This window comes from Alosa alosa, chromosome 21 (genome assembly GCF_017589495.1).
Source record: "Alosa alosa isolate M-15738 ecotype Scorff River chromosome 21, AALO_Geno_1.1, whole genome shotgun sequence".
NCBI lineage: Eukaryota > Metazoa > Chordata > Actinopteri > Clupeiformes > Clupeidae > Alosa > Alosa alosa.
This window is the reverse complement of record NC_063209.1, coordinates 18,007,806-18,019,804: the sequence shown is the minus strand read 5'-3', so window position 1 is coordinate 18,019,804 and position 11,999 is coordinate 18,007,806. Positions and strand designations below refer to the sequence as shown.

The window sequence follows — 11,999 nt, the reverse complement described above, 5'->3', positions numbered from 1 at the left end:
GGCTCCATATGTATTGCCCAGACTAAACCCAATTGTTGATTTCCCATTAAGGACCCACATGGCACCAACATGGGGAGCCCACATGGGTTTATCCCGGTTTGCCCATATTTAACCCAAACATTAAAATACCAATGGGGCCATATGTGTTGCCCCATTCTGAGCCTCCATATATGGGATCCCCATTACAGACCATAGTAGGACTCATATTGGGAAGCCCACATGGGTTAGACAATGTCCTAACCATTTTCCTTGCCACAGGGGTTATACATATGGCGTGCTTGTTGGGGGGTAAGAAGGGTTAAAGGCTGCCAGTCTTATGGCGTCATTTTTCTATATTTTTGATATGTTGCTGAGTATAACATAAACAGCAAAGAAAAGTGATTGATAATGACTGACTGACTATTATTGTGTTACATGTTTCAAATGTAAAGCACTTTGAGCTGCATTCTGTGTATGAAAGGTGCTATACAAATAAAGCTTTATTATTATTATTATTATTATTATTATTACCCAAGTGGTAATCCCTCCTTGGACCCAGTTGTGTTGCCCATGCCGAGCCCATATAAATGCTTTCCCACTATTTACCCAACCAGGACCTACATGGGTAGCCCACATGGGTTAGCCCACATGGGCCCTTCTTGGCTAACCCATATGGGCCCCTTGAAAAATGCCCACCTCTAGCCCATGCCCACCTGGTACCCATGTAGCCCATGTAGAACCCATGTGGGCCCCAGATATACATGTTGGCTGGGAAGGTTCTCTGCATAAGACACAACAATCTAACATAAAGTCACATGTTTGCCATTTTAAAACACTGCCATTCAAAATCACACTACAGTAGCTAATTGGCCAACATATGTGCCATCTGGCGAAACACCTCAATGGTTAATTGTTACCACTTCAGTCAGGAAGTAAGCACTATGAAAAGACCACAGGTGAGCACCTTTTTTTTACAACAACAATGGAAAATGTTGCAGAAAGAGAAAGAGGGAGGGGGAGAATGAGAGGGGGAGGAAGAGTGAGAGCTGGTAGAGGAGTTCATGGTCAAAGAAGACAACAACATTTTTCTGCAATTTTCTTTTAAAGTTTACTGTTTTTTGTGAGCAGATTTTTGTTCACTCCAATGTAAATATATCTGCTGTGCATATATGTTGCACTGACTTGTTTGGTGAATGTTTCAACAGCATGTGTGTGTAAATATTTCTGTGCACATGAACAATCTGAAGAATTTTCTACAATTTGAACTATTTTAGTATTATGGCAAAGCATACTAAAGATGAGAGTGCTTTTCATTATACACTGTGTATTTGGTTAGATAAAAATCTGGTAATATGAATGAAGTGTGTGCCATGTGGTGCAAAAGTTTGATTTTGATCATGCTATATGCAGTTTTAGATGCAGTGCTTCATTTTGCAGGATATATGAGGTATTTTGCAGTTTGGGTGTGTGGTTTTGTGAATTGTGTGTGAATTTTGATAAAAACCAGTCTAGTTTGCAAAATTGTGTTTTAGCAACTGGAAAAAACTGTAATCCAACACTTTACTTCAGAGTCCATGTTAAACCTATCCACTCCACTCCAAAACACCTTTACATGCGGCTGATCATCTCACAGAAGTTATTTCTTTCTTTTCAGTTAAGTCAATTATTGCCCAATGTGTTATTTCTCACTCTCTCTCTCTCTCTCTCTCTCTCTCTCTCTGTGTTGTGTGTGTGTGTGTGTGTGTGTGTGTCAGAGGGAGGGGAGTGTGGAGTGAGGAATGCCAAAGACTTTCCTACACCATGATCTGTCCCCCCACACACACACACACAGACACGCATATGCACACAGACACACACACACACACACACACTCAGTTACTCAGCCCTGTGTGGACGTGAAGGCAGCACTCAGCAGATCTCTCCTCCAGCTAGACGGTGTTCTGCGTCTCTCCTGCAGGTGCGTAGCAACGTCGTCATGCTTGTGATCCTCTCTGTAGGCACAGGGAAGAGTAAGATGTTTGTTCCAGAGGTTCCAGAAAGAGTCGGAGAACTATACAGTTACAGGGGTTTATGTGGTGGGAAAGAGTCAGAGAACTACAGCTACAGGGTCCATACAGAGGTTCATGTAGTGGGAAAGTGAACTTGACAACATTGTCATGTTTGTGATGCAGTGTTCATCTGTTCAACCTTCTGATGATTATTCTCGGTGGGAACAGGACAGGTCATTATTTATAGAGCGTACATGCGTTTTGTTTGTCACAGCATGTTATAATGTTGTTAGAGGCGGTATATTGTGGTTATGTGTTCTTATGGTTTTGAGACACAGTGCTTTAGCTCTCTGCCTCTGTGACAGTCTATAGATTGTGTGTGTGTGTGTGTGTGTGTGTGTGTGTGTGTGTGTGTGTGTGTGTGTGTGTGTCGCGTGTGTCGCTGTATGCGTAGCCGCGTATCTGTGTGTGTGTAATGTGTAATGGTAGCGTGTGCGTGTGTGTGTGTGTGTGTCTGTGTGTGTCTGTGTGTGTTTGTGTGTGAGTCTGTGTGTGTGTGTGTGTGTGTGTGTGTGTGTGTGTGTGTGTAAGTGTGTGTGTGTGAGCGGCCACAGGTTTGGGAGTGTTGAGCAGACATACCCTGTTGTGTGGATCCTGAACATCATAGGTGTGTGTGTGTGTGTGTGTGTGCCACACTGTACCATATATGCTTATGCCTCACCCAGAACACATTCTAAAACAATTGAGACTTTTTTCAGCAACAAATTGTATCTCATAATTTTTAGGATTGAGGCAGTTCAGATACCAACTGTTTGAGTGGGGTGTATGTGTATGTGTATGCGTGTTTCTCTCATGAGGGTATCATACACACATGCACACACACACACACAAGATTTAAATTACTGTACTGACGTCAGTTTGGTTTCCAGAACTGGGTGAAAAGCTACAAGCATGTGTCAGTTACAGTGTGTGTGTGTGTGTGTGTGTGTGTGTGTTTTTATTACTTTTTTCAGAGTTTCATGCCATCCATAAATGCAGAGTCAGAGACAATGAAGTTCCACTTCTCATTAAGTCAAGGTCGTTGTTTTTTACTCTGGCACACACACACACAAACACACACACACACACACAAATAAATACACATACACATACACATACACATACACACACACACATACACACACACACACACACACATGCACACACACACACACACACACACACACACACACACACACACACACACTGTGTTGTTAGTGAGCTCTGTGCTGGTCGTCATGTTCACATCGTCAGGTGTCAGGTTTCTCAGTGAAAGGAGCTTTGTCTCTGGTAGAGTTATCCCTCTGCCCACCCTCCCCTGCCTTCTGAGCCAATCATATCCTTTACCTGCCCTGATGGGCCAATTACATGCCTGCTAGGCTCATCTATGACAGCCCATCTCTGTGAATAAACATTCAGCAAGACTAAACTATCAACTAAACTACCAGTGACCAACTCTCTGAATGACAGTCATATATATATATATATATATATATATATATATATATATATATGCGCCTGACTGTCATTCAAAGATACAGTATGCTGTGATATATATATATTGTATATATGAAGAGCTCTTTTCCAAAACATTAATGAGTCATGATATTTAATTGTGTATTTCAGCTACTATCAATACAAGTGCAATTGTGTTGTTTTGATTGAGTAAACATTAAATAACAATACCCAATTAAAACAAAAGAAAAAAAAAATATGTATATATTTATGAAAATGCATTAAAATGGAGTAGATAGCATTTTGGAAAAGAGCTCATCATATATATATATCATAGTTACATTATTCATCCCATCATAGTTACAGTATGTTATTCACCCCCAAGTAAATGTTGGATGAGGACAAGAATATCAGCAAACAGGAAGCATGTGAACATGAAACATTTATATTATGATACTGTATACTTGTATAATACATACAAACATACATACAGATATAAAACAATTATGTTATCATATACTGTATGATACAAACACAGAACTATTATATTATGGCATATGATACATACAAATATGTGTGTGTGTGTCTGTGTGTGTGTGTGTGTGTGTGTGTGGGGGGGGGGGTCAGTATATGTGTGTGGGTGTCAGTGTCTGTGGTTATATCAGAGTTCCAGTGTCTGTCCATTACTGAGCTTGTGAGCTTGTATGACGTGTGTCTGTGTGTGTGTGTGTGTGTGTGTGTGTGTGTGTGTGTGTGTGTGTGTGTGTATTTGTGTGTGTGTGTCTGTGGTTATATCAGAGTTCCAGTGCCCTCCCATTACCGAGCGTTTATGATGTGCCATCAAACTCATCATGGGCCTTATCTGCTTTTACTGACTCACCCAGGGCCGTCGTTAGGGGTGGTGTGTGTGTGTGTGTGTGTGTGTGTGTGTGTGTGGGTGGGAGGGGGGTTCAAATGTAGGTTTTAATTACCCCTGCTTATTATATTGTTGTAGGCAAAATGATCACTATAGCCTTCATACAGTATTTCACCCCCTTGTATGTCTTTATAGAAGAAGTGAAAGTGAAAAACAAGGCAACAGAACTCACTTCTAACGGCACCCCTCGACTCACCCTAGCTTTTCTCTCTCTCACACACACACTCTCACACACACACACACACACACACACACACACACACACACACACACACACACACACACATTCAGATGTGTGTATGTGTGTGTGTGTTTGTGAGAGAGAGTGAACTATGAGGATTCTCTGGGATAATAAACCACAATACAGGGAGGGGATCAGACTTGGGAGGACCAGGTCCCCTACAAAGATTGTCTTCATATGTGTGTGTGTGTGTGTGTGTCCAAACTAAGAGGTCTTATGACACAACATAATTTAGAAAAACATATTCATGCCTTCATTTCCAGTAGGGTTGACTACTGTAATGGCTTATTTACTGGCCTTCCCAATAAGGCCATTAAGCAGCTCCAAGTGGTCCAGAATGCAGCTGCCAGGGTTCTGACCAAAGTAAAAGAACAGATCATATCACTCTTAAACTTAAATCACTGCACTGGCTCACAGTTATGCATAGAATACATTCTAAAATAATTCTTATCTTTGTATGTTTATCTGTTTATGTTTATCTTTGAATGTGTTGGGACCAAATTACCTACTGGACATACTACAACCCTACAGTATGTACCACCGAGAGCTCTTAGCTCTCAGGAGAAGCATTGGTCAGAACCAAACATGGTGAAGCAGCATTCAGCTGCAGTTCTGCTCTGGAAGCAAGTCCCTGCGCCCTAACTGCCAACATTTTTAAGTCACGCCTCAAAACCAAACTACTCACAATTGCTTTCTCCTGAATTGACCGTAACTCATTGAATGCCAAGCTGTTTTCGGAAGCTTTGTCCTAGAGTGCCAGCAATCTAGACCAGCCACAGCATATTCTATGAACACATACAATAGCTAATTTGAAAGGTGAGACTTTAGGTTCTCAGTGGGTGCAAAGCGTGTATTTCTACACGCCTCTGTTCCTGAGAAATCCCAAGCTGAACAGTGGCTAGTTTTCATCAAAATCCCTGTTTTTTTTCTAGAAATGGAGATATTGCGTTTTTATGACCTTAGAAGTGTTGCCTGCAAAGTTTCTGGGAAGAGATCTAACGAGACCTGCCACCTAGTGATAAACCCACAAAAATAAATGACCTGATTTTGACCTGGCGTGCATGTCACTAATAGGCTAATCAGTGACTGATTCGAAACAAAGCGGCAACCATCAAAAGCCAAACGTCTAGATAAAATGTCCAGATCTTGCGTATTCATGAGTTTTCGATCGTCATATATTTCATTTCCATTCATCACAGAGTTCCCAAAATTACATATAAGGTGTGTTAGTGTTTAGTTTCGTAATTTAGAAAAAAAGCTAAAATGTAATATTACGTTTTTGGCACTCAACGCATGGGAAGGAAAAACGTAATATTACGTTTTTGCCACTCAATGAGTTAATGTATTTTGTATTATTCTTTTTATTTATTTATTGTTTTAGTTCATCTTATTTTATTTTTTTTCTTTAGCTGCACTGTATGTTTTATGACTTTTTATTATGTATTTTTAGGATGTTCATGCACTCTTTTTTTTTATTCTATTTTACTGTATTTGATTTATTATGACATATCATATCAACCTAAATTAACAAGGTGGTGGATCGATCTGGCTCTATTTTAAATAAATCACGCCTCGTTCATAAGGCCGCCTTGATTTGGAATTTGCGTGCTGTGAGTGTGATAGAAGCGGGAATGAGAGAATGCACATAACTGAAAAGTGTGCAACTGCACAAATAAAGCGTGCAAAAAGGGGCTTACGTGCGATTTACACGCCCCTAAATAAATACGATTGCCTTACCTTGTGTGTGTGTGTGTGTGTGTGTGTGTGTGTGTAAAGCCAGGAGGGATGGACAAGAAGCTTGTAAAGACAAGTGTGCAGAATGGCAGTGCCCCCCACCCCCCGAAGGAGGACAAAGCCACCATGCTTCAGAAAGAGGTAGGACTGTGTGTGTGTGTGTGTGTGTGTGTGTGCATTTGAGTGAATGTATGTGTGAGTTCATCTGTTGAGTGTAATTGTTCATTGTTGCATGGTTCTGCATGTGTGTGTGTGTGTGTGTGTGTGTGTGTGCGTGTGTGTGTGTGTGTGTGTGTGCAGGTAGGCCTGGTGAGCGGAGTGTGTTTGATCGTGGGGACGATGATTGGTTCCGGAATCTTCATCTCCCCAAAAGCCGTGCTGGTTGGAACAGGAGCCGTGGGACCCTGCCTGTGTGTGTGGGCCGCCTGTGGAGTACTCGCAACACTGGGTGAGTGTGTGTGTGTGTGTTTATGTGTGTGTGTTTGTGTGTGTGTGTTTGTGAGTGTGTGTGTGTGTGTGTGTGTTTATGTGTGTGTGTGTGTGTGTGTGTGTGTGTGTGTGTGTGTGTATGTGTGCGTGTGTTGGCCGCCTGTGGAGTACTCGCAACACTGGGTGAGTGTGTGTGTGAGAGAATTTTCCCTGTGTGTGTGTGTATTTACACGAAATTGGCCTGCCATTTCATCACTTTCCAACTCTGCACAGTATCCCATTAACTGCACGACTGTAGGCTATTTGCAATTTTCTGTAAAGTTATCAAAATCAACTTAATGCAGAACTATATGCACACGCACACCTTTTGTTTGAGCAGGAAAGAGAATAACGCATTCACACATGGTTGCTGGTTATCAGCACACAATGTTAAACTAATTCACTAACTCAAGACTCATCAGGGATATAAAACATTTTTTTAAACAACAAAAACAGAAAGGATGGAGGCAGCAAAGATAGAGCAGTTATTTCAGCAAAGATAGAGCAGTTATTTCAGCAGAGATAGAGCAGTTATTTCAGCAGAGATAGAGCAGTTATTTCAGATGGGCAAGAACAAGGAAGGCAAGCGGGGGCGGGGTTGGTGCGTACCATATTTGTGTGTGCATGTTTGAATATGTGTGTGTGTGTGTGTGTGTGTGTGCATGTTTGAATATGTGTGTGTGTGTGTGTGTGTGCGTGCATGTTTGAATGTGTGTGTGTGTGTGTGTGTGTGTGTGTGTGTGCTTTATTGTCCCACAAGGACAAATCTATCTGCTAATTGCACGTCTTGTCACAACATAATTATGGGTAACACTTTATAATGACTACACACAATTCATCATTTATTAAGCCTTTGTTACTTATTAGTTAATGGTTTGTTCATCATTAGTAATTTCTTGTTCATACATAATTTATCATCAGTAAAGCATTTGTTCACACAATTATAAATGGTTTGTTCATAGTAAATAAGCCTATCCAAAAACTATGTTTGTAAGTACATGATTTATACTTAATAAGTAATGAAACAACCACTTATAATGAAATCGTTTTTTTTTTTTATAAACCAGTTGCAAACTATTACAAAATGCTTTGTTCATCATTTGTAAAGCATTGTTCCTATGTTAATTCTCATAAATAAAGTATTTGTACACACAGTTACAAATGGTTTGCTCATAGTAAATAAGCCTATATCTAGATAACTAGTATCTAGATATAGGCTAGATAGAAATATTACTAATACTAGTAATATTTCTAGTATTTAACAGTTGTTACATACACATGCACTAATGATTAGTTAGGGTAAGGATACATATTTTATAAACCACTTCCTAATACTATAATTCATGATTAACTCAGGAGTTACAAGTGGTTAGTTAATGATATTTTGTGAGCTTATCTAAAGTGAGGACTTTCTATGCCTTGCAACACATTTTCAAATGAGTTGTAAAGATTACATTCACATTCATTCATTTAGCAGACAAGCGACGTATACATTGACATAACAGTGAAAGCCGGGAATCGAACCCCCAACTTTTCAGGCTACTGTATGCTGGTCCAGCTCCTTATCCACTACACTACCTTGGCCCAGATAAAAATGCCCACAATTATGCAAGAGTTTCTGTTTCTTCTACTACACACTGCTATTAAACATCTGTAAACTATTATTAAATGCTGTATTCTTCGTTTGTAAAGCATTATTCCTACATTAATTCTCATCTGTAAATCATGTTTACACACAGTTAAAAATGGTTTGTTCATAGTAAACACACATATCTATATTATATTTTTGAATTTACTGTTATAATACCACTGGGCAGAGGTAGTGTAGTGGATAGGGAGCCGGGTTAACATGCAGTAACCCATAAAGTTGGGGGTTCAAACCCCAGCGTCCACCAATGTGGCCTTGCCCTTTAATTTCATTGACATGTGTAAGTCGCTTTGGGTGAAAGTGTCGGCTTAATGAATAAATGCAAGTGTAAACTTTATAACTCATTTGTAAATGTGTTGCAAGGCATAAAACGTCCTCACTTTAGATGAGCTTGCAAAATATCATTAACTAACCACTTGTAACTTCTGAGTTAATTATGAATTATAGTATTAGGAAGTGGTTTATAAAATATGTATCCTCACCCTTACTAATCATTAGTGCATGTGTATGTAACAACCGTTAAATAATGAAAATATTACTTAATCAAAAACATATTATTGCATCATGTATTAAGTATTAACAATAATGTATAAACATATTTTAGATTTAGGCTTATTTACTATGAACAAACTATTTATAACTGTGTGAACAAATGCTTTACTGATGATAAATTAGAAATTACTATTGATGATCAAACCATTAACTAATAAGTAACGAAGGCTTAATAAATGATGAATTGTGTGTAGTTATTATAAAGTGTTACCTAATTATGCAATAATAAAATACATAGACACCACAGACAAAGCAGTAAACACATAAACACAACATGGAGGGAAAAGCAGTAAACACATAAACACAACATGGAGGTAAACACATAAACACAACATGGAGACAAAGCAGTAAAGACATAGACACAACATGGAGGGAAACACATAAACATAACATGGAGGGAAAAGACAGTAAACAAATAAACACATAAACACAACATGGAGACAAAGCAGTAAACACATAAACACAACATGGAGGGAAACACAGTAAACACATAAACACAACATGGAGACAAAGCAGTAAACACAACATGGAGGGAAAAGTGCCAGTGTTGAGGTAAGATTATAGTGCCAGTGGTGATTATAGTGACAGTGGTGATTAAAGTGCCAGTGTTGAGGTAAGTTTAAAGTGCCAGTGCTGAAGTAAGATTAAAGTGCCTAAGATGTGTTTGATCATTATACAGTCTGATTGCTGTGGGCACAATGATAATTTATTGACTTTGTCTTCATTTTCTGCTGTTGTTTTGTCGTTTCACCTGTTATTTCTCGTGAATTTAAGGTGGAGAGGGGGAGTGAGGTCATTAAGGTCTGTTTTTTTTACATGCTCGTTGTATAGCTGATTTGCTCACACCTAATATTGGTGATCTTACTGGCCATCTTGGTCATGGGCGGCGATCTCTTTTGTTCCTTAACATGCATGTTATCAAAAATACAGAAAAGGCCAAAGGACAGAACACTGCAGAAGACTTTTTGAGAATGTGTTTGTCTAATCTGAAATGATTCAGTGTTCTCAGAAAACACATCCACTGCTGCATTATCTTGGTCTTGTTCAGTGCGTTGGAAATGAGTTTAGAATCATTTTCAACTTCCAGATATTTGTAGGTTGAGACCAGCTCTACTAATTCACCATTAATCTTTGAGGGGGAACTGCTCTGTTCATACTAAAGCCTATGACCATCCATGCCTTAAAAAACCCCACCAGTGCTGTGTCATCAGCATGCAATGTGAGCTGAAGAGAGGATGCTTGATTTTTTCCACAGGCTGTGTATGTGTGTGTGTGTGTGTGCGTGTGCGCGCGCGTGTGCATGCGTGTGTGTGTATGTGTGTGTACGTGAGTGTGTGTGTGTGTGTTGTGTCTGCTCAGACACAGATGGATTGAGTTGTGCTTGAGGCAGTGAACTGATGTTCTTTAGTGGCTGTCTCTTTTAGGACTTTTAGGAATTCCCTTTCCTAGACACGCACGTACACACACACCACACACACACACACACACACACACAGAGAAAGAGGAGAAATTCCTCAGTTTAGCCTGACAAATCCTCTTTAGTCCTCTATCAGACAGTCTGCATTACTGACCTTAGGGGAATGAACTCAGTAACCTTTTGGAGGCCAAGCACATCAACTAACATATATGCTATATTTGTTAGCACTGGACACTATATATGCTATATTTGCACTGGACACTACCAACACATATATGCTATATTTGTTAGCACTAGACACTACCCACCATTATGTGCTATATTTGTTAGCACTGGACACTACCCATACATGCTATATTTGTTAGCACTGGACACTACCCATATATGCTATATGTGTTAGCACTGGACACTACCAACACATATATGCTATATTTGTTAGCACAGGACACTACCAACACATATGTGCTTTAGTTGTTAGCACTGGACACTACCCATACATGCTATATTTGTTAGCACTGGACACTACTCATATATGCTATATGTGTTAGCACTGGACACTACCAACACATATATGCTATATTTGTTAGCACTGGACACTACCCATATATGCTATATGTGTTAGCACTGGACACTACCCATATATGCTATATTTGTTAGCACTGGACACTACCCATATATGCTATATGTGTTAGCACTGGACACTACCAACACATATATGCTATATTTGTTAGCACTGGACACTACCAACACATATGTGCTATATTTGTTAGCACTGGACACTACCCATATATGCTATATATGTTAGCACTGGACACTACCCATATATGCTATATTTGTTATATTTGTTTGTCTGGGGCAAAGCAGAGACACCATCCTGCCTCCAGTGTCCAGGAAGGGGATCCCTGGAACACCTCCTCAATAGCTGCCCTAAAGCCCTTGGAGAGGGGCGCTACCGCTGGCGCCACGACCAGGTGCTGAAGGCGGTTGCTGAGAGTATAGCCAAGGCCATTACCACCACCAAGAACCACAGCAAGCCTCAGTCAATCAGATTCCACAGAGCTGGAGAGAAGCCCACTATCCAAGCGAGGGCCAGGTCAGGTCTCCTCACTACCGCCACAGACTGGCAGCTAGATGTGGACCTGGGCAAACAGCTGAAGATCCCAGCAAGAAAAACAACAACACGGCTCCCACCAGATATGATCATTGTTTCTGATTCCACCAAACAATTGATCATTCTGGAACTGACAGTGCCCTGGGAAGAACGCATGGAGGAGGCTAATGAGCGGAAGCGTGCCAAGTACCAGGAGCTGGTGGAGGAGTGTAGGAGCCAAGGCTGGAGGACTTACTGTGAACCCCTGGAGGTGGGATGCCGAGGATTTGCAGGGCGGTCCCTCTGCAAAGTCCTCACCATGCTGGGCCTCACCGGTGAGGCAAAGAGGAAGGCCATCAGATCTGCAACTGAAGCCGCAGAAAGAGCCACAAGATGGCTTTGGATCAAGAGGGCTGATCCGTGGAAGAATGCTGCTGGGACACAGGCCGGAGTCTGATCAACTCCGGTCGGG

General features: G+C 40.6%; 1 protein-coding gene across 2 annotated transcripts in view; it reads left to right on the top strand.

Moving 5' to 3' along the window:
- The first annotated feature begins 1,831 nt into the window (after positions 1-1,831).
- Positions 1,832-11,999, top strand: part of LOC125286282 (b(0,+)-type amino acid transporter 1-like) — a 23,433-nt gene continuing 13,265 nt past the window's right edge. For both annotated transcript variants that reach the window (XM_048231220.1, XM_048231218.1), the window contains exons 1-3: positions 1,832-1,936; positions 6,395-6,493; positions 6,653-6,800. In XM_048231220.1, coding sequence (XP_048087177.1) covers positions 6,404-6,493; positions 6,653-6,800 — 238 coding nt within the window. In that variant the 5' untranslated portion in view covers positions 1,832-1,936; positions 6,395-6,403. The remainder of the gene's footprint in view (positions 1,937-6,394; positions 6,494-6,652; positions 6,801-11,999) is intronic.